We start from the raw sequence: 27,958 nt of genomic DNA, 5'->3' as shown, positions 1-27,958 counted from the left end.
ATTCCTTTGGTCCAGGAGGAAATATAGTTATGAAATATTATTTTATAACAACTATTAAAACAAAAATATTTTAAGATTGCGTATGTATAACTCTAATTGATCTAATCTGGATAATGTAAACTATAGAAATACATTTCTCAGATTTGTGTAATGGGACATAGACTTAAATCAACTGTGTTATTAGGAAACATTTATAGCTAAAAAAAAGTGTAAAAAAGGACAAAAACAATTCTCGACGATTTGATCATGCATAGTAATTCTGGCATTATAGCATCTATATGTGGTATCAGTAAATACAGCACTTTACCTCTGGATTTTGTTTGCTCATTTTGTTTTTGTTTAAATTAACAGGGGACACTGATATTTTTATTTTCTAACTAGGTGGCTAGATGAAGGAGAGGAAGATGGGAAAATTGTCAGAAGGCTATCTGTCACAGATGAAGCTGATTTTCCAGCCAGTAAGCCTATAAGTCTGGAACCAATACTCTGTAGCCCGTAATGACTTAAAGGGAATCTGTCAGCAGGTTTTTGCTCTGTAAGCTGAAACCAGCATGTTGCAAGGTTTAAAACATGGAATTCAGGGATGCTTGTCTTGTTAAGATCAGATCAATTGTTTATTTGCTATGTTTGTTTGAGCAGCAGGACTTCTCATTGCTCAGACTACATTGTCACGTGCACGGCATTCGGGCATGCCCCCCTTCTGATTGATACCTCACTGTCAATGTACAATCTCTATAGAGAGCCTGGTGGGGCTGGGACAGCTCTCTCAGCTCTGCTACATGGCTAAAACTAAAAATTCTGATTTTGTCAGTATGGCTGCGCCTAGTAATCTAAGTGAAAAATCATTGGATTCAGGATACCTTTGCCAACATCATGCCGCTATCAGATGAGATAGCAAAAACCTGCTGACAGATTCCCTTTAAGGATAATTATATTTCCTTTTACAATATTCTTACTTCAACAGGGTATGAACGTGAAGTGAAGACGAAGGAAATGGTAAATCAAAAATGTGAACGCTTAGTGCCTTTTGTTCTACAAAGCTTTGGAACAAATTATGATGTTTTTATGTAAATTTTACAGTGGACCGCTGAGAGATGGAAGTATCAGAATGAGAACTGTCTACAGCTATACTGTAAAGCTACAGGAAAATTTATACGACTTACTCCAGACGGCAAAGTGGATGCACTTGGAGACAAAAAGGATAAATATGGTACCTTTAGTATGAAATTTACAAACATACATGGATTATACATTTCTATCAAAATAATATAACGAGTAGCAAGCAAGTCAGGACCAAGATGTTCATTGCTCCTATAGGGCGGCAGAAAGAGAAGCCTGTTGCCCTTATGTGGTTTGTAGAGGATAATTGGCAAAGGAAGAACAATGCACTCATAGGAGATGTTGGAACTTATTTCTCCTATCAGCATCTATGAAAAGTTTGGCTTGTCTTATATAATTTTGCAACAATACACTTTCGAGATTCCAGACATGAATTTTGGTTTGCTTTGTCAGTTTGGGATCTCAGGGAATTAGTGTTATAAACCCTACACAGAAATTGACCTGGAAAAGTCTGCGTGTTTATAGACCTCCAATATCACCATTCTTTGTTAAATCGAATACAACAACCTGTCAATATCCTAAAAACATGAAAAAAATATGAGGAGAAATGGAAAAAAAAAACACAACACAAATCCATTGTTGCTCGGGTTTTGTTTCTTTTATATACTTCACTGTGCAATAAAAATGATTCTTTATTCTATGGGTCAGTGTGATTTTAGCATTGCAAATGTCCATACTAATTAAAGTCTGGTTCATGTTGCCAGATCGTGAGCCAAAACTTTTTTCTTTGAAAAGCCATATAAATTTTTAATTGCTTTTTATACAATATTTTTTTGGCAACGTAACAAAAAAAAATAGCAATTTTGGCACTGAATTTTTTTATGAAATTCACAATGCGGATTAAATATTTGAATCTTTAAAATTCCCGGATGTGGTGCTACCTGTTATGTTTAGTGTTTCAGTGAACATATCCTCATGGTGGAGCATGTAGAAGAGATAAGGTTATATATAGGGGAAAGGTTGTATCAGGGAACGTATCTAGAGATTAGTGAGGAAATAAGCTGGAATGAGCTTTGTAGTTTAGAGTTAGGATTTTAAATGTATTATCTGCGTACTTTATAGTCAGTGGAGGGATTGAAAGAGAGGGGGAAGGCATTTGAGTAATGAAAGAAGAGCTGAATCACAGATTGGGGATAGATTAATAGTAGTGCTAGTCAGTTAATTTCATTTAATCTAGAAGGGATGTGTTTTTTGGTTGTATCAAATACAAAGTATAGATTATTAAAGAAAAAAATGTTGTTGTTAGGGTGAGGTATATAACATTTCTGACATGAGTTCATAACTATATTGTTAAAAAATAGTGATGTCAGACCTAAGGCAAGATGAACGAATTCTTTACAATTCAACTTTCAACATCTTTGTAGAATTTAAGAAAAAAAAAAGATTGCCGTAACAAATTGATTTGCCAAGACAAGCTAATTCCCCTTTGCAAACGTTGCAGTGAATTGCAGGTTGTATTGCACAAAAGAAAACAACTATATTTAAAGCATCATAAATAGTGAGTGAAAAAGCTTGCGAGTGATTTGTTCTAAGTGTGATTTGAGATTTAGTGACTTTGGATTCATGGAGTTTAGAAAGGTGTAATTATTACTGAATCAGTGTTTATATTTAACTGTTTATTTACTTGTTTATATTCCTGTGGTGTTTAATCCCGATTAGTGAATTGTGCTCCATTATTGATATTGTCATGCAGTGTGTATCTTGTCACATGTGCAGGGTCAGAATGGTCTGAGAGGACACCGTACCATGCTCTGGCCTCAGTGGGTCCCTGAACAAAAATGTAGAGGGGGCCATGATAACTGGTCTTCAGTAGTAAAAAAAAATGGCCGCCGGCCTATTACTGCAACGCACCATGTGCTGACATCAGCCGTCAGCCTCTGGTAGGCCAACGGTCATTTTAACAACCTCACTGAATTTGAACTAGCAGGAGAACGCCAATTAGGAATGGGAGCAAGGTGAACATGATTTGCTCATGCTGTATATAGGGAGATGTATATGGGATTATACTGTGCATAGGGTTAATCATATTGCATATAGTGGGGCTGTGTGTGGGCTCATACTGTATATAATATGGCTTTGTGTGGGCTCAAGCTATATATAATAGGGCTGTATGTGAGCTTATGTTGTATCTAGAGGACTGTGCATGGGGTCATGGAATGTGTATAGTGGGAATGTGTGGGGGATTGTGTTATATATAGGGGTGTATGTGAAGGTCATATGGTGGCTGTATGAAGGGGCATGTTATACTTAATTCTGCTCACTATTAATTAGATAATTACCATTATACCACCTGGCGATTTTTGTTTTCATTTTTCCTCCACTTCTTCCAAGAGCCATATCTTTTTTTATTTTTCCATCAATGTAGCTATATAAAGGCTTAATTTTTGTTGGATGAGTTGTACTTTTGAATGACACCATTCATTCTGCCACATATTGTATTGGAAAATGGGAAAATAAAATTCCAAGTGTGGTAAAATTACAAAAATGTACAGCTATAAGATTGAATTTTGGATTTTTGTTATTTACCATGTCCACTATATCATTAAACTGACCTAGCAGTATGATTCCCCAGGTCAGTACGAGCTTGTAGATACCAAATATGTATAGTTTTACTCAGTGGCGTAACTAGAGTTGGATGGGCCCCGGTGCAAAGTTTAGACCTGGGCCCCCCCTCCACATACACAGACACTTGGGGTAAGGCATACCTCCCAACTTTTAAAGAAGGAAAAGAAGGACAAAGTTTGCGATGCGCGCCGCGGCAAATTTTTAGGCCACGCCCCCTAACCACACCCATTTCACAGTCACGCCCATATCCACTCCCCATCCACACCCATTCAGCATGGACACTCAGGCAGCCGGCGGGCCTCCAGCATGGACACGCAGGCAGCCGGCGGGCCTCCAGCATGGACACGCAGGCAGCCGGCGGGCCTCCAGCATGGACACGCAGGCAGCCGGCGGGCCTCCAGCATGGACACGCAGGCAGCCGGCGGGCCTCCAGCATGGACACGCAGGCAGCCGGCGGGCCTCCAGCATGGACACGCAGGGAGCCACAGTGAGGCGGCCGGTCGCCCACACAGTGAGGTGGCCGGTCGCCTTCACAGACAGGCGGCAGGGGGGCGCCCGCACAGACAGGCGGCAGGGGGGCGCCCGCACAGACAGGCGGCAGGGGGGCGCCCGCACAGACAGGCGGCCGGGGGGTGCCCGCACAGACAGGCGGCCGGGGGGCGCCCGCACAGACAGGCGGCCGGGGGGCGCCCGCACAGAAAGGTGGCCGGCCGACCGCACAGACAGGCGGCCGGCCGACCGCACAGAGAGGCTCCGGCCGGGGGTGAGGGGGGGGGAGGGAGGGAAATCAGCGCTGGGGAGATTTTACTGTACCAGCAGCAGCACAGGCAGCGCTCCTCTCTGTTATGCCACGTCTACTGGGATGGTAGGAGGGAAAAGCAGGGATGCGGAGAGAGAGTGGGTGGGCGGAGCCCGGGAGCCGGCCGTCCCGATCGTGGCAACGGGACAAACAACGTAAAGCGTGAAAGTCCCGCTGTATCCGGGACGGTTGGGAGGTATGGGGTAAGGGATAATGACACTGACACTCGGGGTACAGGATAATGACGCTGACACTTGGCTCTCACCCACAGCACCCTGAAATCCCTCTATCAGCACCCAGCTTTCCTATGTTCTGATATTTATCTTGTCCTCAGCACCCAGCTTTCCCATATCAGAGCATGAGAAAGCTGGGTGCTGAGAGATGTATATCAGAACATGGGAAAGCTGGGTGCTGAGAGATGTATATCAGAACATGGGAAAGCTGGGTGCTGAGAGATGTATAGCAGAGCATGGGAAAGCTGGGTACTGAGAGATGTACAGCAGAGCATGGGAAAGCTGGGTGCTGAGAGATGTATAGCAGAGCATGGGAAAGCTGGGTGCTGAGAGATGTACAGCAGAGCATGGGAAAGCTGGGTGCTGAGAGATGTATATCAGAACATGGGAAAGCTGGGTGCTGAGAGATGTATAGCAGAGCATGGGAAAGCTGGGTGCTGAGAGATGTATATCAGAACATGGGAAAGCTGGGTGCTGAGAGATGTATAGCAGAACATGGGAAAGCTGGGTGCTGAGAGATGTATATCAGAACATGGGAAAGCTGGGTGCTGAGAGATGTATAGCAGAGCATGGGAAAGAGCCTTTTTCCCTCAGCACAAAACATTTCCATCCCATACTTGTATCTTTGTCCCCCCTGTATAAAGTTCTCAAAATACTATAACAGCCCCCACATAGCCTTCCAAATAATTGTATAAAGGGTCTCACATAACCCTTCATATATTAGAATGCAGATACATAGCCCTCCATATATTATAATGCACCCCCATAATCCTCCATGTATAAAGTAGCCCTTCAATTATAATGCATTTCCCATAGTTCTCCATGTATTAAAATTCACCCCATAGTTCTCCATATATTATACTGCACCACATAGTCCTCCATGTTTTATAATGCACTTCCATAGTCCATGTATAAGGTAGCCTCCATAGTCCTCCATATATTATAATGCAGCCCCCATAGTCCTATATGTATTATAACACAAACCCATAAAACTTCAGATGGTATTATGCAGCCCCATACTCCTCCATGTATAATTCACCCCTATATTCCATGTATAAGGTGTCCCTTCATTTTGTATTATACAGCCCCCCCCCCCGACCTCCATTTTAATGCAGCCCTATAGACCTCCAGTATAATGCAGCCTCATAGACCTCTATGTATATTACACCTCTATATTCAATGTATAAGGTGTCCTTCATGTTTATTATGCAGCCTCACCAGGCCTCCATATATAATAATGCAGCCAACCTCTCCAGGCCTCCATGTATAATATAGCAGCCAGCCTCCCAGGCCTCCATGTATAATATAGCAGCCAGCCTCCCCAGGCCTCCATGTATAATAATGCAGCCAGCCTCCCCAGGCCTCCATGTATAATAATGCAGCCAGCCTCCCCAGGCCTCCATGTATAATAATGCAGCCAGCCTCCCCAGGCCTCCATGTATAATAATGCAGCCAGCCTCCCCAGGCCTCCATGTATAATAATGCAGCCAGCCTCCCCAGACCTCCATGTATAATAATGCAGCCAGCCTCCCCAGGCCTCCATGTATAATAATGCAGCCAGCCTCCCCAGGCCTCCATGTATAATAATGCTGCCAGCCTCCCCAGGCCTCCATGTACAGTATAATGGAGTCTCCCCAGGCCTCCATGTACAGTATAATGCAGCCTCCCCAGGCCTCCATGCACAGTATCATGCAGCCTCCCCACCCCAGGCCTCCTTGTACAGTATCAGGCAGCCTCCCCACCCCAGGCCTCCATGTACAGTATCATGCAGCCTCCCCACCCCAGGCCTCCATGTACAGTATCAGGCAGCCTCCCCACCCCAGGCCTCCATGTACAGTATCAGGCAGCCTCCCCACCCCAGGCCTCCTTGTACAGTATCAGGCAGCCTCCCCACCCCAGGCCTCCATGTACAGTATCATGCAGCCTCCCCACCCCAGGCCTCCATGTACAGTATCAGGCAGCCTCCCCACCCCAGGCCTCCATGTACAGTATCATGCAGCCTCCCCACCCCAGGCCTCCATGTACAGTATCAGGCAGCCTCCCCACCCCAGGCCTCCATGTACAGTATCATGCAGCCTCCCCACCCCAGGCCTCCTTGTACAGTATCAGGCAGCCTCCCCACCCAGGCCTCCTTGTACAGTATCAGGCAGCCTCCCCACCCCAGGCCTCCTTGTACAGTATCAGGCAGCCTCCCCACCCCAGGCCTCCATGTACAGATGCAGCCTCCCCACCCCAGGCCTCCATGTATAGTATCATCCAGCCTTCCCACCCCAGGCCTCCTTGTACAGTATCAGGCAGCCTCCCCACCCCAGGCCTCCATGTACAGTATCATGCAGCCTCCCCACCCCAGGCCTCCTTGTACCGTATCAGGCAGCCTCCCCACCCCAGGCCTCCTTGTACAGTATCAGGCAGCCTCCCCACCCCAGGCCTCCATGCACAGTATAATGCAGCCTCCCCACTCCAGGCCTCTGACCACCGTGTACTCATATATATATAAAAAAAAAAACCAAGTACTCACCGCTCTCCTCCTTCCACTGCTGCTCTGTCCTGACGTCTCCTTGTTCCACTGATGCTGTACTCCCGAGTCCCTGCTCTCCTCCTTCCACTGCTGCTCGTCCTCCCGGTGCTGCGGTCGGCGGCGTCCTCCCTCCCTGCGCTCTGTGCACTCAGCACAGCAGTCGCACAGGAGTGACGTCACCGCACAGGCACAGGGGCAGAATGATGATGCAGAGCGGCGCCGGCCGCTCTTTGCTTCATTATTACTGTGCGCGGTGACGGGGGAGGGGGGGCCCCGGTGCCGCCGCTGACATCGGGCAGGAGGGCCCGGTGTCGGGGGCGGCAGCGGGTCATATAGTGGGCGCGTGCACTGTGATAGATCAGCGCAGCTTCTCTCTCACTGAGAGGAGCTGGCTGCTGATCTGCCGGGTCCCCGCGGGCCCCAAACCGCCCGGGCCCGGTCGCGATCGCGACCGCTGCGACCGCGGTAGTTACGCCACTGGTTTTACTTCTATCTATGTGGTAAAAAAAAATTCTGAAGTTTGTAAAAAAAAATAAAAATTGAGCTTTTGTTGCAATTTTCCGAGTTCCGTAGCGATCTCATTTTTCAGCATCCGGGGCTCCGTGATTGCTTATTTTTTCATTTTGAGCTAATGTTGTTAATTATACCATTTTAAGTAGATGCAATGTTTTGATCGCATGTTATTGTATTTTATTGAAATGTTGCAGCGACCAAAGAAACGTTAGTCTGGCATTTTATTTTTATCTTTTCATATTTTTTAAAACTTTTTTTTTTTTGCTTTTTATTAATTTTACTAGTCCTCTTAGGGGACTTAAAGCCTGCACTCTTCGATCATTTCTGCTGTTCAGAATTATGCTGTTCTCCTGTGAATGCTGGTGCATTCATGAGTTATGACAGTGATAGAGGTAATCAGCTGAGCCCATGCTGTCATGACAACCTTTTGGTGCCCCGTAATCATGTTACAAGGTCGCTGTTGGAGGCGGGGAATGACCCCATAGGAGCACATTAGATTGCGCTGTCAGAGTTTGACAGCGCAATCTCACTAGTTAACAGGTGCAGGTGGATCTCTGATTCACCCATGCCTGTTAGCTGCACATGTCTGCTCAGCAGATATGATTGGGGAATAATGCGGGTTCGCAACGCAAACCACATTAAAGAAACAGATACAATCTAGGATGTATAGGTACGTCCTAGATCATAAAGGGGTTAATAGTAATATAAAATGATAATTGCAATTAACTCCTTTCACCCCTGGGCAATTTTTCGCTTTTTGCTCCCCTTTTTCCGAGAGCCATAACTTTTTTAATTTTCCATCAATATTGCCTTATGAGGCTTTATTTTTTGCGGAATGAGTTGTACTTTTGAATGAAACCATAAGTTTTACCATATAGTGTACTGGAAAATAGGAAAAAAATTCCAAGTTCGGTGCAATTGCAAAAAATGCAATGCATGATTGTTTTTGGAATATTTTATTCACTGTGTTCACTTTATGTTAAAACTAATGTGTCCGTATGATGCCTCAGGTTGGTATTAGTTCGTAGGTACCAAACATGAATACTTTTACTCTTATTTAAGAGGTTAAAAAAAAAAATCAGAAATTTGTCCACAAAAACAATAGCGCTTTTGTCGCCATTTTCTGAGACCCATAGTGTTCTCATTTTTCAGGATCTGGGGCTCAGTGATGGCTTATTTTTTAACTGTTTTATTTCTAATGGGGGGAAATGGGGACTGATTTGAAATTTCAGAGGTTTTTTTAATTTTTTTAGATTTTTAAAAACTTTTTTACATTTTTATTTATTTTACTTTATGGATCACCAGTCTGATTGCTTGTTCATTTCTGCCATTTTAATCATGCTGTCACATTTTGAAAGCACGATCCAAGTGGCAAGCAAATAGCGGATCCATCCGTGCCTGTTGGCCCCACATGTCTGCTGTTCAAATCAGAAGACATGTGCGGGGATCGGTGATTACCATGACATGACCAATGACGTACCAGTACGTCACTGGTTGTGAAGGGGTTAATATGTTAATGTTAATATTAAGAAAAATTAATTTAAGCCTATTGGTTCAGCCTTCACAACAGTCACTGTCTCTCATGTGGCTCCTATGGAAATTATTGATGAGTTTTTAGGTGCAGTTTTGTCACAAAAATACATGCCTGTCCTCAAGCCAGCAAAGACAATGACAATTCTGGTGTTGTACACATGTTGCTTATTTTTTCATTGCAGAATTTGTTGCAGAAAAAATCTGCAACATGCCAATTTTTGGTGCGTTTTTGCCTGTTTTTTCCAGCTTTTCCCCATTGACTTAATTATGAAAACGTATGGCAAAAAAAATGCACCAAAAATGTGGCAAAAACACACCTCATTGTTGGTGCATTTTTCTGCCAGAAGATGTCAATGTCAAAATAACATGCATTCAGCACTTCTGCTTTATAGCATCACTCCTTTTTTTTCAGCGCTGGAGATATCTATTCCTTTATGCATCGTTATGAAGTTATATTGCAAAATGCTGAAATATACATATATTAATCCAGTATTAACTTTTCTTTATAGGCTTCTTTGACGTTCTGGTGAAGAGAGGAAAGGTGCGTGTTTTCAGGAGTCATCACATCCGGCATGTTGCTTTGGCAATTGACAAGGGAATAGTTGCTGCCATGGTATGAAGAATATATTTAACTATTCCTATTAGAAATGAAGTTTTTAATATTTAAGAATATTTTGGAAAAATGTTTATTCTACAGCAAAATAATATTTATTAGTATTCTTAATAAATCTGATAATACAAGTGTGTAATACTTCTGTAAAGCTGCTGCGATGTCTTTGTACCTTTTATATTGATCAGTTATTATAACTCCTATATGAGACAGTATTAAGTCCAGATTGTGGCTCTTACTAAATCCCAAGCACACAGTAGGACATGACACAGAGGTAATGCAAATGTGATTTATTAGACTATCTGCAAAAAGAAACGCCACTACCAAAACAGAGCAAACCAACGTTTCGGCCGGTAACGGCCTTTGTCAAGGATTTGCGTATTATGAGATCATGCATGAGACGAAAAAACGTCAAGGGACTGTACTGAACACGCGGCGTCTAATTCCAGCAGTAAATTGCAATGGCCAGGAAGATGTAGAGAAAAGGTGAGATAAAGGAGAGGTTGCCTTGTGATGACCAGGAATAGAGACAGGGACAGAGATCATGGGTGTCAGCCTGCCACATTGTCCTGCTGACACCCATGATCTCTGGGACCCTGTCCCCATTCCTGGTTATCACAAGGCAACCTCTCCTTTATCTCACCTTTTCTCTATATCTTTCTGGCCATTGCAATTTACTGCTGGAATTAGACGCCGCGTGTTCAGTACAGTCCCTTGACGTTTTTTCATCTTATGCATGATCTCATAATGTGCAAATCCTTGACAAAGGCTGTTACCGGCCGAAACGTTGGTTTGCTCTGTTTTGGTAGTGGCGTTTCTTTTTGCAGATAGTCTAATAAATCACATTTGCATTATCTCTGTCTCATGTCCTATTGCTTGCTTGGGATTTAATATTTTACTTAGAACTCCCTTTAACCTCAAGCACCTTTTCTCTTATACAGTTGAGCCCAGCTTTCCTCCTTTATTTTGTGGCTCTTACTAAGGCCTCTTTCACATGTCAGTGATTCTGGTATGTATGTGCTAGTTTTTATACGTACCAGAATCACGGGCATACGCAGACCCATTAAAATTAATGGGTCTGCTCACACATCAGTGATTTTTCACTGACCATGTCTTCTGCGGCGTACACGTGTGTCCGTGTGCTCCGCACAGAGACATGTTTGTTTTTTCTGGCATCACTGATGTCCCACGGACCACACTATGGTGTGGTCTGTGAAACACGTACCAGAAAAACACAGACATTGAAAATAAAAAGCTTTTTAAACTCACCCGTCTCCAAAGATGTCGTGTTCTGCCTCTGCTCTCTGCAGCTTCCTGCCCGGCCAATTACTGGCATGCATATTCATTTATGCAGGCACAGCTGACCAGGAAGTAGCTGCAGAGGTGACAAAGTGGCGGCCAGATGCTGCATCATGGGACTCTTCAGCACCAGGAACAGCATGAGCGGGGACAGGTGTGTTTATCTCCATGTGCTATCACGTATCACGGAGCATAAATCATGGATAGCACATGGACAATGGCACACAGAGGGACATATGCATTTTTTACACGTCAGTGAAAAACGTCTGTGTTTTTCACTGACGTGTGAAAAAGGCCTTATGAATATTATTTGTTAGTCTTGTATTTGTTAGCACAGCCTTCATCTCAGAAGCAGCAAGTGACTACACCTGTCCATCACTCTCTTCCAATTGAAAACCAGCATTCCCATGTGTTTATCAATTAGAAGGCTGATGGACAGGTCAAGTCCCATCCCACCTCTTTGAGGAAAGTTGTGCTAAGAAGTAGAAGACAAAGTGGTCAACCCCTTTACAGGGGTTAGTGTGACGCCCTGGCAAAACCAGGTAGTCATAGATAGGCCCCCGCATAACACCCTTCCCTCACCTAGGAAACACACAGCCGACCTGAAACCCTAGTCACCCCCCCCTTGGGGAACGATAGGCATACCAGTGGGCGGGACCAGGTGGCTGGAAACGCCCACCCCAGGGTCTAGACAGCCCAGGGCGGGAAAACAAGAAGATCAGCTTTGTAGTTCAAGTTGAGAGGAGTGTGGGCTGGAGCTAGGTGTAGCTCCAGCAGAGGAAGTTTAAGTTAAAACGGTGCCAGGGTTGGAGCCCAGGTGCTTTTTGCTAGGTGGCAGACGGTGGTCTCTGTCAGCAGGGGACGGGAAGACGGCTCGGCAGATCCGAGGTGGACCGGCACAGGGTTTTAGCCCGCCGGTACCGACACGGAGAACTGACCCAGAAACCGTAGCACAGAGAGGGTACTCAAACCCTGAAGCCAGGACCGAAACCAGTGGCCTAGCTAATTAACTGATTGAGGGCAGGATTATAGGTCCTGTCCCACCCAAAGTCCCTAAAAGAAGACAACAGCCCACCGATAGGGATAAGTCCACAGCCAGGGCCCATAGATCCCACGGGCCAGCGTCTGCGGGCACGGCTCCTTAGGCCACATCCAGCCGGGAGCGGACTCCTGAGTTCCAGACCAGGCAGTCCACAATACACATAGCAAGTGCAGAGGGAAAAGACAGCGACCACCAGCCCGGGTGGGGGACCTGAATGCAACCGGCCGCGGCGGCCGGCCACCAGCACTTTGGTTTGCCAAAAGACTAGTGTGATTCATTTACTGTGAGTAACAAAACATTACCCCTGCACGTCCGGGCGCGCCGGCCCTTGCTATCACTATACCCTGCACCAAGACACTGGGCCACGGGGCAACCATCCCTACCCATGGAGGGGTTAACATCCAGCTGCCACTACATCTCCCCCGGGTGCTCCACAACAGCAGCGATGGTGTCCCACACACCGTGGGTGGTGTCACGAACTTAATACGGTCTAGCCCGTAGATAAACGCCCCCCCTTTTTATTCGGCGTGATCGCGAGACCCCCGGGTCCGGAGAACCTCGAGCCACCCACAGAAGGTCCGGACCCAAGCAGCGGCGGCTGCTGGCATGGGGGCGGCACATTAGTATTAGGTTTACTCATGTTGCTCAACAGTACTGTACACAAATGTTTGAAGCAGTTATACAGTCAGTAAAACATTTTGGGAAACAGCTTTTCATGTTATGTAATAAGAAAATAAAACATACTTTGCCAATTTCAGGCATCTCCTGTTTCAACACTTCCTACTGGTCCCCAGAGACTTTGTATTTCCTCTTCCATCTATGACATCTAGCTATTGTAGAAAAACCCTATAATATCATATTGCCGCTTGGCATTGTTAGAACCAACTATAAAACACTTTGTTTTTATTACAGGGATTTGTGATTTGTACAAATATGGCATATTCAGCCTCTGAATGTGAAGGATATTTTATACTTACTGTTAACGAAAATAGATACCGAGAACAGTAAAAATGATATATAAAGTATAGTAAAAATACACAGCTTTTCAATCAATAATGAATCATTTTTATTTACATAAAATCTGAAAGTGTGTTATAGCTCCACAACCACCAAGTATTCTAGTTAAGATAATGTATATGTTAATACATAATTAACATATTAACATGCAGACATCTATTGCTCGGATTTCTACTTGTCTAAGCTAAAGGAGTTGTATAACATGGAGGCACCCTTACCATACTGATTCCCACCGCTTCTTTTATGACAAGTCCTTGTTACCGCTGGCATATATGATATTTGCAGCAGTGATGACATCCCAACACATGCGACCTCTGCAGTCAATACTGGCTGCGACACTAGACAATTACTCTTCTATTACGCTTCTGTGATTAACTGTTATCAGTATCACTTATTTATATATTATGTTTATCACATTGTTTTAAAATGTGTTTATCTACTTATGTTTTTCTTTTCCTTAGGATAACAGTGGCATCTTGTGTGAGCTTCAGCTCCATATTCATCCGAACCGTTGTATCACTCTGGAGTCCACCAGAATGCCAGGAATGACTATCTCCTTTAATAGTGATGGTGAAGCAGCAAATGATGACACTAGAGGCTACGCTGACATCTCTCAAGAATTCTCTGTACATGTGAAGGTATATTATACCTCTCCTCATGTCTTGTTTTGTTTTTTCTTAAACTGTCAGATTTTAAGCTTATTGAGAAATGTTTATGTTTTATTTCCTGGCTACATCAATAATGTATAAGAGACACGGCACTTCTTGTAGAGGAATGGGTTCTCTAGTAGGATCCAACTCCGTATAGTAAGACAAAGAGGCTAAGCACTACTTGTGATGCACAATTTTTTTTTGTTTTATTCTTAACCGCAAAAACTTCAAAAAATCACAAGACGTTTTGGTCTCAACATCGACCTTCATCAATAGGAACTAGCTGTATCTGAACTATGAAAAGCAAACCGGTAGAAAATAAATGATGAAAAAACAATAATACTGGAAAAAAGGGTAGCTGATGGTACCTGATGTGGACCAAAAGTGGGGAAGAAATGGAGATCAACAGACAAACCGAATCTGAATGGTAAGATAACTACATGGTAAAGTGACCTCACTTATAGAGTATGAGAAGATTGCTGAGCGATATTAGACACAAACGTGGCCAGGTAACCACAGGAGCCAAGTATGGGGAGACAGAAAAACATACGGTATCCACCGCTGGTGTAGGGAAAACCTTCTTCTCATACTGTATAAGTGAGGTCACTTTACCATGTAGTTATCTTACCATTCAGACTTGGTTTGTCTGTTGATCTCCACTTCTTCCCCTCTTTTGGTCCACATCAGGTACCATCAGCTACCCTTTTTTCCAGTACAATTGTTTTTTCATCATTTATTTTCTACTGGTTGGCTTTTCATAGTTCAGATACAGCTAGTTCCTATTGGCAAAAGGTCGATGTTAAGACCGAAACGTCTTGTGATTTTTTGAACTTTTGGCTGTTAAGAATAAAACAAAAAAAATGTTTGCATCACAAGGAATGCCTAGCTTCATTGTCTTATTTCCTGGCTACACTGAGAATAATCCAGTGTCTACAGCAGTATAAAATGGAATTAGTGATGACGTTGTTGTAGTTATCTTTGTGTATTTCAATGCTGTCATAATAATATCACTACTATGTGGGCGCTTTATGCCTGTAGGTAACGTACACAAAATGACCAAACCACTTTGTACACTAATGACAGAGCTTCCTTTGTCAATTCTGACCAGTGTCACTTTATGAGTTAATAACTCTGGAACGCTTCAACATATCCCAGTGATTAAAAGACTGTTTGTTTGTGACATGTCTTGCTTTTTGAACGTGGTAAGTTTATTTATGAAAATATCGAAAATTTGGCCAAAAATTTGAAAATGTTACAATTTTCAAACTTTAAATCTTTGCACAGAAGAAAACTACAAGTGTAAAACCTGTACAATTTGTACATACGTTTATCCTTCAGTAAAAAGGACTCTGTTTTACAAACTTATCTGGCTTCCTCATCATGGGGAGAAAGGGGTCTGGAGCTGCACAGAGAATGGCAGGGCGGCTGAACTTGAAGGTGTCCATAGTAGCCAACAGTAACACCACACACACCTAGGACCCCCATCTTTCTGTAGCGTGCTGGGATGTCCAGAAAGAGAGCCACGTTACTACTACTCAACATGGAGCACAGGATAAATGTGAGCAGGACCTTACTGCAATTTTTGGGAGACAGAATAAACAATTATTCTTACGGCATTCACTGTGTGGTATGTGATTACATAGTTTTATTTTTATTGGTACCATTTTCGGCCACATAGTATTTTTTGCTCGCTTTCAATTCTGATTTTTATGATGCAGAATGAACAAAAACCAGCAATTCAAAAATAGATTTTGTTTTTTTTTATAAGGCTAGGGACCCACTTTGCGTTCACCTTCTTGCAGCCCTATACGCACGTTTTTGAATTAATTGATTTGACCAAAGTTGCCTTTTCCAGAATTTTAGCACTAAAAACGCATGCGTATTTGCCGCATTTTTTATGCAATTTCAGCTCTTTTTACATGCGTTTCCACCTGCTTTTTGCCAGATGCGTTTTGTAAATCTTGACACTGTTAAATAAAGTTTAAACAGTCAAAAATAATGAAAAACGAGAAAAAAAAGGATTAAATACATAATTTCATAAATTATAAAGAAAATAGATAATATATAATTAAATTATAGAGGTAATATAGTATTTATTAGAAAAATAGCAATAATTTATAAATTTTCTTTAATTTAATTGTCGGATTATGTGTGTGTGAAAAGGGACATATGAAATCATTAAATGAATGTGCAAAAAGCATGCGTTTTGTAAGTCCAAAACGCATGTTTTCTGCACAGAAAAAGCAGGTAAAACGCAGGAATTTGTATGAATCTTGGTTTTTGACCATTCTCATTGACTTCAATGTTAGCAAAACGCACCCAAAATGGCAAAACAACTGACATGCTGCTTCTTTTGCCACAAAATATGCAAATTAAACGCAGCATTTTAAAACGCAAAGTGGGGTCTGGAAATCACATTTATCCTTTGAATATCATGGAAACGCAAAACGCAGGCCATTTGGCTTGAAAAAGGTGCTTCTCAAAACGCTGCAGAAATGCAGGTAAAAACGCAAAGTGGGTCCCTAGCCTAACGTTCACCTTTTATAAAAAGTGCTAAAACAGTTTTATTCTTCGGGTCAGTGGGATTGCAGCTATATGACATTTAAAGAATTTTCTTAAATGTTTTGCCACTTTTACGAAATAAAAACAATTTACTAGAAAAAGTATTGCTTTTGCATCATTGCGTTCTGTCACCTATAGCATTTTTCAGAAAATGAAAAAGCCTAGTTTTTTTGCTACGTTTTGTATTTATTATTTAAGTGCTCACTGTAGGGTTTAAATAGTATGACAGTTTTATAGACTGTGTAGTTCTGGATGTGACAATACAAAATATATTATATATATTATATATAGTTTTTTGTTTTCTTGTTTTTTTACATAAATATTCTTATTTATTGGGGAATTTTTTTTTTTGTTTTTTTATAAAATAAATAAATTTCAAAAATTTACATTTTTACTTAGTTCCTTTTACTTAGTTCCTTTAAGGGACTTTAATGTTTATTAATTAGATTACTGTTCTCATGCATTGCAATAGACATATATTGCAATTAATGAGACTTGTCAGATTACACTGAGAAATTACCCGTAAAGCGGGCTTTACACACAACGACATCGCTAACAAGATGTTGTTGGGGTCACGGAATTCGTGACGCACATCCGGCCTCGTTAGCGATGTCATTGCGTGTGAAACACAGGAACGACCGTTAACGATCAAAATTACTCACCTAATCGTTGATCGTTGACACGTCGTTCTAATCTCAAATATCGTTGCTGCTGCAGGACGCAGGTTGTTCGTTGTTCCTGCAGCAGCACACATCATTATGTGTGACACCGCAGGAACGAGGACCTACATCATACCTGCGGCCACCGGCAATGAGGAAGGAAGGAGGTGGGTGGGATGTTACGGTCGCTCATCTCCGCCCCTCCGCTTCTATTGGGCGGCCGCCCAGTGATGCCGCTGTGATGCCGCATGAACCGCCCCCTTAGAAAGGTGGCGGTTCGCCGGCCACAGCGACGTCACTAGGAAGGTAATTACGTGTGACGGGTCCTAGCGATGTTGTGCTCTACGGGCAGCGATTTGCCCGTGACACACAACTGACGGGGGCGGGTGCTTTCACCAGCAACATCGCTAGCGATGTCGCTGTGTGTCAAGCCTGCTTTAGACCTTGCCAATGACTGGGTCTAACAGGCCACCATACCTTGCACACCAGGAGATAATTGTTTGGTCTCCGGTGCCATACATAAGAACCATAGGCTCCCCGTGATTTGTTAGTGGGAGTGCTGATGGAAGTGACATTGGGAGCCCCCTCCCTCACAACCTTTTAAATACTGAAATTGCTATTGATTGTCATGTGGAGGGTTAAGCAGCCAGGGGCAGTGCACCCTGTTACTGCAGGGGCTTGGCTGTCAACTTAAGGCCGCTTTACACGCTGCGATATCGGTACCGATATCGCTAGCGTGGGTACCCGCCCCCATCTGTTGTGTGACACGGGCAAATCGCTGCCCGTGCCGCACAACATTGCCCGGACCCGTCACACTACTTACCTGCCCGGCGTCGTCGCTGTGACCGGCGAACCGCCTCATTTCTAAGGGAGCGGTTAGTTTAGCGTCACAGCGACGTCACAGCTGCGTCACTGAACCGCCGCCCAATAGAAACGGAGGGGCGGAGATGAGCAGGAAGTAACATCCCGCCCACCTCCTTCCTTCCGCATAGTGGCCGGGAGGCAGGTAAGGAGAGGTTCCTCGTTCCTGCGGTGTCACACGGAACGATGTGTGCTGCCGCAGGAACGAGGAACAACCTAGTTACTGCTGCAGTAACGATTTTTGAGAATGGACCCCCATGTCACCGATGAGCGATTTTGCACGTTTTTGCAACGATGCAAAATCGCTCATAGGTGTCACACGCAACGGCATCGCTAATGCGGCCGGATGTGTGTCACCAATTCCGTGACCCCAACGAGTTCGCATTAGCGATGTCGTAGCGTGTAAAGCCCCCTTAAGCTAAGCTCCTGCGGTGATTGTGTGGGAAAGTGCTGCTATTTCAGCACCTGTTGTCTAACACATGCTGTATAATCCGGAAAATACGGTAAGTCTATGGAGAGTTACAACCAGGTTCCATAGACTTTCATTGTAACAGAGACTCACATATAGACCATAGGGTGAGCTGGATATTCTGAAGAGCAATGATGTCACTCAGACAAAGACTGGAGTGGTACTGGGTACTGGAGAAGGTGGTGGTAGGTGAGTGTATTTACACACACACACACACACACACACACACACACATACACATACACACACACACACTATGCACACATACACAAATTTACTGGAAAAAAAAAATCTCATGGGAGGGTTTCTTTAATATAACAAATAATATTATATATAATTTCAAATACCTGGCATATATATGCTACATATATTTAAATTTAAAAAAAAATTGCTGTATTAAAATGCAACTGCACTGAATAAAATACCATAACAGTATTACAAAGACTTTTTCTGATGCCACTAACAGATTGCAGAGAGAATCAGATGAAAGCAGGACTCCAGAATATAAATAAAGTTGTGTTCTTCTTCACCCAAGTTTCAGGCACATGTTACGTCTCAGCTCATCATTAGAGCCATTTGCAAGCAGCTTGAAAATGTCTCTACGCAGCTTGAAAATGGCTCTAATGATGAGCTGAGACGTAACAAATGCCTAAGACTTGGGTGAACAAAAACACAACTTTAGTTGAATTCTGGATTGCAACTTTTATCTGTTTCTCTCTGATTGTGAGTATTGCAATATTTGGGTCAACCCCCTGTTAGCTCTGTACCCACTTTCTCAGGATTACAGTGCTGCTCTCTGTTTCTTTTTCTACATTCAATGACTATATGTAACTATATTTTTATTGTATTGTCTTCTTAATAGTAAATAAATGTGGCAGCAAAATATTTTATGATGTATATCATAAGGTGGTGTCACACATAGCGACGACGACAACGACGTCCCTGCTAAGTCATCATTTTCTGTGACGTAGCAGCAACGTCCCGTCGCTGTCGCTGTGTGTGACATCCAGCAACGACCTGACCCCTGCTGTGAGGTCGCCGGTCGTTGCTGAATGTCCTGCTTCATTTTTTGGACGTTGCTCTCCCGCTGTGAAGCACACATCGCTGTGTGTGACAGCGAGAGGGCGACGAACTAAAGCAAGCAGGGACCACGGTAAACATCGGGTAACCAAGAAGCCCTTTCATTGGTTACCCGATAGTTACCTTAGTCACTTTTGTCCGCTGCTCTCACGCTGCCAGTGCCGACTCCCTTCTCCCTGCATACGTAGCTGGAGTACACATCGGGTAATTAACCCGAAGTGTACTCTGGCTAGGAGTGCAGGGAGCCAGCGCTAAACGGTGTGCTCTCACGCTGCCAGTGCCGGCTCCCTGCTCCCTGCATATGTAGCTGGAATACACATCGGGTAATTAACCCGATGTGTACTCTGGCTAGGAGTGCAGGGAACAGGGAGCCGGCACTGGCAGCATGAGAGCGGCGGACGCTAGTAACTAAGGTAAATATTGGGTAACCAAGAGAAGTGCTTTGGAAAGTTTACCAATTCATTAGAACTCAGATTTGCATCATCAAAGTCTGTTTGTATTTGCATCAATAAGTTAGCTCAAGAAGATTAATTGTAATCAAATCAGAATATTTGGGAAAAAAAACAGGAGACAAAGAAAATATTTAGGAGGTGAACAAAGGTTAAGTCTATAGTAAATGCTCAAGAGAAAAAAAGGACAGGAACTTAAGGTTTGGGGTGCAGGTAATTGAAGCAAAGGTCTAGAACAAAACAGGTAACATTTGTTAAGAAACAGAAAATGAAGCCAGAGGGCAAACATACAGACCAAGGGACAGGAACATGATATAGAATAGGAACCGAAATGCATGGACTATTCATCATACAGAGAGATCAAATATCCCAACAACAAATTATGAACCAACAATAGGCAAAACAGTCAACATCATGATTGGGTCCATGTAAAATCAAGGCATTTGTGAAGATTTGATGGTCATTTCATCTATGAGATTTCGAGCTGTGAGTTCAATGGGTTAACTCTAGCGCTTTTTCAGAACAACGAGAATAACACCAGAAGGTATGTTGTATCTATGAGATAAGCTGCTTTCAGGTTTTTAAATACTATCTACATACAATAGATTAAATATTCACATAGAAGAGATGTTCATGGCACCCACATGTTTTATTAATCAGAAATGTCCCTAGATCCATTGAATGAAACACAGTAAGATAGATGCTCGCTAGTCACAGGTTCCTTTGTTTCCTTGACCTTCCTTTGAATTCCATCCAAATAAAGAATGTGCACGTGCAAATAAATCCCTGATGTTTGTAACCTGCAGAGAATTGCATGATATTATAATTTACTGTATTGTTGTCACTTTAGGGAATATTCCACAGTGGTGCCATAGTTTTACTAGCCACAAGTTGGAGCCAGGTGTTGTGGATTAGACCTGATGGCTCGTGCAGTGGTGCTGGGAAACAGAAGGTGGAATCCTACTGGAGAGTGCACAAAACTGGTCCTGCCGTGTGCATGTTCGAAAATGTGACCCATCCAAGAATGTTTCTGCAGATTAAAAATGGAAGATGTGATGGAGAAGTAAGTATACTGTAGTCGCAATGTACAGTTGAAACCAGATGTTTACATACACCATCTAAAAAAGACACATCTGCATGTTTTTCTCACTATCTGACCTGAAATCAGAATAAACCTTTCCAGTTTTAGGTCAATTAGGAACCAAAATTATTTATATTTGCCAAATGTTTTAAGACATGTTTCTTACTTTCTGCAAAGTCACAAGTTTACATACACTAAAGGGCACTTTACACGCTGCAATATCACTATCGATATCACTAGCGAGCGTACCCGCCCCCATCGGTTGTGCATCACAGGCAAATCGCTGCCCGTGGCGCTGCCCGTGGCGCACAACATCGCTTACACCCGTCACATGGACTTACCTTCTCTGCGATGTCGCTGTGGCCGGCGAACCGCCTCCTTTCTAAGGGGGCAGTTCGTGCAGCATCACAGCGACGTCACAAGGCAGCCATCCAATAGAAGCGGAGGGGCGGAGATGAGCGTGCGGAATATCCCGCCAACCTCCTTCCTTCCTCATTGCCGGTCGACGCAGGTAAGGAGATGTTCGTCGTTCCTGCGGTGTCACACATAGCGATGTGTGATGCCGCAGGAACAACAAACAACCAGCGGCATGCACCAACGATATTATGAAAAGGAGCGACGTGTCAACGATCAACGATTTTTGAACGTTTTTGCGATCGTTGATCGTCACTCCTAGCTGTCACACACTGCGATGTCGCTAACGGCGCCAGATGTGCGTCACAAACACCGTGACCCTGACAATATATCGTTAGCGATGTCGCAGCGTGTAAAGCACCCTTAAGAGTACTATGCCTTTAAACAATATGGGGCAGCCCATATGATGATGTCATGTTTTTGGAAGCTTCTGATGGGTTATTTGGCAACATCTGAGTTCATTAGAGACGCACCTGTGGATGTATTTTAATGCACACCTGAAACACACTGCTTCTCTGTGTAGCATCATGGGAAAGTCTCAATAAATCAGCCAAGATCTCAGTTCGCACATCATTAATCTTTTAGTATTCACTTAAAAGCCTGCTACAAAACGGCATTGTGTGAATAAGGTCTCATGCCTTAAGCAATGTAATATCTGTTAAAGTTGTTGCCAAGTGCTAAAAATAAGATGAAAAAAGAACAATCATTCCTAGAGATATCATTAAGATCAGTTTGCTCAGATTTCTTGGTAGTTAAACAGCAGTTGCATGTGATTTGTGTGAACTCAGCCACCCCCAAATTTCCAGCCAAGTATTCACGCGCTTTTTTTTTTTTGCCTATGTATGTGTTTCTTTCTACATACCTGTGCAGCTATCCTAAGTTTCATTAATAGTAATGGTCCCTTAATATGGGACAGAGGAAATTTCGCCCCCTCAGGCTATCTCCGCACCCGCTATTGTTAGACTCACAATAAATTCAGAAGGAAAATTGTTTTTAATTATTTAAAATAAAAAATCTACAGTATGTGCTGTAAGCTGTATTGGTTATTGTTATTAATATTTTTTTATGTCAGGGCACAGGAGATGAGCACTGCCAATTCAAAGTGGAGAAAAACTATGAAAATGGATCCGTGACACTAGAAAGTGTAAAAAGTAAAGGAATATACATTGGGCTACTTTCCAATGGATTTGCAAAGCCGATGATACACACAGGAGAGCAAAACATTGTTTTTTACCCACAAGTTATCAAATGTATGTATTATGTGACCACAAATCATGTTTATGTTTAAGATCAAATGAAAAAATAGTCATTTAAGACAACTTCATGAGATGATGCTTTAGTAATAGAATGACGACTGTACAGTGTGCGGGAATAAGGCTTTATTCACAACTATTGTTTCTTTTAATCAAAATCTGACCAATTTTCATCAGTCTGCTGGATCTGATTTCATTATTTCTAAAGCCTGTGTCACAAACCACCGGGGGGTGTCACTCAGAAATCCCCCGCGCTGGCTACCAGTACGTCACAATCGGGGGGTAACAAGTGGGGGTCACCCCTCCTTTATACCTCCCGACCGACAGACAGAGCACGTGACGCGCTCTCTAGCGCCCCTCTTATAGTCAGGCCAATTATGGAATTGCCCGACAATAAGCAAGGAGGCCGCTATACTACTTATGCCGATTATTGAAGGGTCCCCGGTGAGAGTAGGGTATATATTCCCCCGACCTCCGCGGGCGGAATATATAATATCTTCCCGGATCTCACTGGCCTCCCCACAATAATCCTTGGCACAACTCGCTGCCACCAACCGATTTACGGTAACTATTAGCCGAACACACAGACGTGGGATTCAAGATCGAGATAACAGAACAGCCCAGGATTAATTATATAATTTAATCGCCTAAAGCACACTAGAAACTACAATATATACAATAGGGAATCTACAGAATATACAGTTATGTCAGAGTACAGTTACAGATAAAGCATGGGTTACAAACAGGCATACACAGTTCAATCAGTTACCTTGTGCGTCTGGCCACAGGGGGGCGCTGTAGACCAGGTTTCCAGGAACTCTCTCACAGGTCTGTCCCAACCAGGCCCCCGAGCAGAAGAACGCTGGAAAATGGCCGAAGTAGGGTTATCAACCTGGGCAGATCCAGGTCCCCTCCTACCTTAGTGACCTCACAGGGAAGCACTGCCACTCCCCCTGCATGGATCAGAATTATCCAGCAAAGGGGATTTTGGCTATAACTTTGCCTGGGAGCGTCGTAGGCGGACGCCAATGCTCTCATTGTGACAGTTATGAATTTAGCTACAGAACGAGGGGACTCATGACCTGTCTGCCAGTTCCCCATTGGCTGATATCACGCCTGGGGCATTTCCCAATGTCCTGTTCCCATAAAAAGGGGGTGCCGGCATCGTCCACATGCGGAGACACCATTTTTATGGTTGCCATATTTATCGGAAATATGGCTTGCGAGATATGAACCATTTTTTACTGGAGTCGTTCTGTCTGGCTATTTCCATAGCCTTGCTAATTAGATAGCAGCTCCTACTACAGGGTGACGGCAGGGAGTCATCCTGTGTCCATTGTCCCAAAGCCACCTAATTTCCATATCACAGGACATGGCCATGGAGTTTGTTGCTAAACCAGTTGTGTGGGGGGAAGGGGGTAGTGACACCAGGAGAGGGCTTCCTGACATGACTTGAATGTCATGATTTATCGTCATATCTCCGGATTTACCTCACACCTCCCCCCTTTTGAGGGCGCTAGGGGGCAGCACACTCCGGTGTTCCCCCGTGCGCCCGTCCGCGACCTCTCCTTGTCGGGACAGCCCGTCTGCGTTACCGTGGTCACGGCCCCTTTTGTGGCGAATGGTGAAGTTGTATTGCTGGAGCGCAAGGCTCCATCGCAACAATCGCCCATTCGTCCCAGAGACGGTGTGCAACCAGCTGAGGGGATTGTGGTCCGTCTCCACGATGAAGTGGCGCCCGTATAGATAGGGTTGCAGACGCTGCAGGGCCCACACTATGGCCAGGCACTCCTTCTCCATTGTAGAATAGGCCACTTCCCTTGGTAACAGCTTCCTGCTCAGGTACAAGACTGGGTGCTCTTGGCTCGCAGAGTCCACCTGGCTGAGCACCGCACCGAGGCCGAAGTCACTGGCGTCGGTCTGTACTACAAACGGCCGCGTGAAGTCGGCTGCCTGTAGCACGGGCGGGCTGGACAGGGCGTCCTTTAGGGCCCGGAAGGCTGTCTCGCAGTCCATTGTCCAATCGACTGCAGAGGGCAGCTTCTTCTTGGTGAGGTCCGTCAAGGGCTTTGCCAGGCTACTATAGCGTGGAACAAACCTCCTATAGTACCCAGCGGTCCCCAAGAAGGACATCACCTGCTTCTTGGTCCTGGGGGTGGGCCAGGATGCGATGGCCTCCACTTTCTCAGGCTCGGGCTTCAGCGTTCCCCCACCTACCCGGTGACCGAGGTACTGGACCTCGCTCATGGCCAGCTGACACTTTCCCGGCTTGATGGTCAAACCTGCCCGGTGGATCCGCCTGAGCACCTGTGCTAGATGCTCTAGGTGGTCCTCCCAGGTGGGACTGAAGACGGCAATGTCATCCAGGTACGCGGCCGCGTACCCTTCAAGTCCCTTGAGCAGGGTGTTGACCATCCGCTGGAAAGTGGCAGGGGCATTCCTCATCCCGAATGGCATCACCGTGGACTCGTACAGTCCAAATGGGGTAATAAAGGCAGAGCGTTCCCTGGCCTTGGGAGTCAGGGGGATCTGCCAATATCCCCGGCTCAGATCCATGATGGTCAGGTACTGAGCCCCGGCCAACTGATCGAGCAGGTCATCGATGCGTGGCATTGGGTACGCATCGGCGACCGTGACAGCATTGAGCCCCCTGTAGTCCACGCAGAACCGAGTGGTTCGGTCCTTCTTAGGGACGAGGACTACAGGCGAGGCCCAAGCGCTGTTGGATGCCTGGATCACCCCCAGCTTCAGCATCTCGTCAATCTCCTGGCGCATGTGTTGCTGCACTTCCAGGGAGACCCGATATGCTGAACGCCGGATCGGGGGATGATCCCCAGTGTCCACGTGATGGACAGCCAAGTCAGTCCTTCCGGGCTGGTTGGTAAACAACCCCCGGAAGGGGTGTAGGGTGGCCCACAGCTGGGACCGTTGGTCCTCCAAGAGCTGGTGGCCAACCTCCACATCCTCAATGGATCCGCCTGCCCTAACCTGGGCTAGCATATCCAAGAGGGTTTCCGCTTCTCCCTCCTCGGGCAGGTTGCACACGGGGAGCGCACATGCCTCCCGCTCATGATGTGCCTTCATCATGTTCACATGGAAGGGCTTCCGCCTTCCACGGGCAGGGTCCAGGGTGACCAGGTACGTTACAGGGTTGAGCTGCTGGTACACGAGGTATGGGCCTTCCCAGGCTGCCTGAAGCTTGTCCTGTGGTACGGGGACCAGTACCCACACCTCTTGACCCACTTGGTAGGTCCTCTCACAAGCGTTCTGGTCGTACCAACGCTTCTGATCGGCCTGGGCTTGAGCCATATTGTCGTGTACCAGTTGCGTCAAGGCCTGCATTTTGTCCCGGAAGCGCATGACATACTCGATAACCGACACTCCAGGGGTGGCCAAATCCCCTTCCCAAGCCTCTTTCACCAGAGCCAGGGGGCCCCGCACACGTCGCCCGTACAGGAGCTCAAACGGTGAGAATCCTGTTGAGGCCTGTGGAACCTCCCGGTAAGCAAATAACAGGTGTGGGAGATACCGCTCCCAGTCACGCCCATGGGAGTCGACTAACATCTTAAGCATCTGCTTTAAGGTGCCATTGAACCGCTCGCACAGGCCATTAGTCTGTGGATGGTACGGGCTGGCCACCAGATGTCGCACCTGGACCTGCTTACAGAGGGCCTCCATCAGCTGGGACATGAATTGGGTCCCCCGGTCAGTGAGCATTTCCTGGGGAAAACCCACTCGGGAGAAAATCTCCAGCAATGCGGTGGCCACCTTGTCAGCCCGAATGGACGACAAGGCCACTGCTTCTGGGTACCGGGTGGCATAGTCCACTACCGTCAGTATGAAGCGTTTCCCGGAGCTGCTGGGGATGGCCAGCGGGCTGACCAGATCCACAGCCACCCTCCTGAAAGGCTCATCGATGATGGGCAGAGATACCAGTGGGGCTTTGGGGCGTGGCCCCGCCTTCCCCACTCTCTGACAGGTTTCACACGAACGGCAGTAGGCAGCCACATCGGCCCCCATTTTTGGCCAGTAGAAATGCTGGTTTAACCTGGCCTTGGTCTTAGCGATCCCTAGGTGTCCGGCCATCGGAATCTCATGTGCGATCCGCAACAACTCCGTCCGGAACGGATAGGGTACCACCAACTGTCGGTCCCTGGGCCACGCCTCCGGTGAACCCTGCTGGACCGTGGCCCGGTACAGCCGTCCTTGGTCCCAGACCACTCGCTCCGGGTCCGAGTCCGAGGGAGGCTGTGCCGCCTGCTCCTTTAGAGCTTTCAGGCTGTCGTCAGCTTCTAACGCTGCCTGAAACTCCTGACTAGATGTGGCCAGAATCGACGAGACTGTCACATCTTCAGTCAGTACCCCGGGACCTGTGTCTTGGCCTCCACCTGACTCGGCTGCCACTTGGTCAGAAGGGGAAGAGCTATCGGACCTCCGGGAGGCCCCTTGGCTTCCAGCACTCCCACTGCGGGTGACAGCGGCCACAGCCGCTGCGACCGTGGGTCGTGCCTGCTCCTCCTCCGTTCCTGACCAAGTCGCCGGTTCAGGCAGACCTACCTGGCTTCCTGACACCCCGGTTGTGGGGGAACCATGCACCGAGATCTTACCTGGGAGCACTTCCGCTCCTGGACTGGCCCCAATCTCACCTGCCTGTTCCCCTCCTGCAGCAACAGAACCCCGCTGTGAAATCTCTGGGGACCCCACATTTGCTGTGGTAGCCCCCACCCCACACACTGGTCCTCCCCCTGCAGCACCCTGCTCTCTGCTTATCCCTGCAGAGGGCAGCAGATCCCAGCTCACAGGCTGGTTACTTGTAGAGGCATTGTCACACCTTTCTCTGACCCCCTCCCCTGTCACAGCTGCAGCTGAGTGTGTGTCTATGGTGTCTATGCAAGCAGAAATATCAGAGTTCACTCCCTCCTCCCTTACATCATTCATAGATAACACATTAACATTGTTAGGAGTCATGTCAGTACGGGCTGAAGGTTCAGCCCTTGGTTGGGGCCCAAACTGGGAGGTTATCTGCCCCAAATCTGTCCCAAGTAGCACGTTTGCAGGGATCCGATCAGTTACCCCCACCTCCCTCACCCCCCGCCCTGCGCCCCAGTCCACATAAATGTCAGCAACAGGCAGCGCCGGGTCAGTGCCTCCAATCCCGGAGACAGCGAGGGTTTTTCCAGGGATCAAGTCTTGGGGGGACACCATCTCAGGCCGCACCAGAGTCACCTCCGA

General features: G+C 45.7%; 1 protein-coding gene across 1 annotated transcript in view; it reads left to right on the top strand.

Moving 5' to 3' along the window:
- RP1 (RP1 axonemal microtubule associated) overlaps positions 1-27,958 on the top strand; it is a 752,859-nt gene that overhangs the window by 104,667 nt on the left and 620,234 nt on the right. The window contains exons 9-15 of the mRNA XM_075316343.1: positions 382-458; positions 965-996; positions 1,081-1,210; positions 9,790-9,893; positions 13,710-13,886; positions 20,829-21,041; positions 22,546-22,723. Coding sequence (XP_075172458.1) covers positions 382-458; positions 965-996; positions 1,081-1,210; positions 9,790-9,893; positions 13,710-13,886; positions 20,829-21,041; positions 22,546-22,723 — 911 coding nt within the window. The remainder of the gene's footprint in view (positions 1-381; positions 459-964; positions 997-1,080; positions 1,211-9,789; positions 9,894-13,709; positions 13,887-20,828; positions 21,042-22,545; positions 22,724-27,958) is intronic.

This window comes from Anomaloglossus baeobatrachus, chromosome 6 (genome assembly GCF_048569485.1).
Source record: "Anomaloglossus baeobatrachus isolate aAnoBae1 chromosome 6, aAnoBae1.hap1, whole genome shotgun sequence".
Classification (NCBI taxonomy): Eukaryota; Metazoa; Chordata; class Amphibia; order Anura; family Aromobatidae; genus Anomaloglossus; species Anomaloglossus baeobatrachus.
Note: the sequence above shows the minus strand (reverse complement) of the source record. Positions and strands in the feature narration are given on the sequence as shown.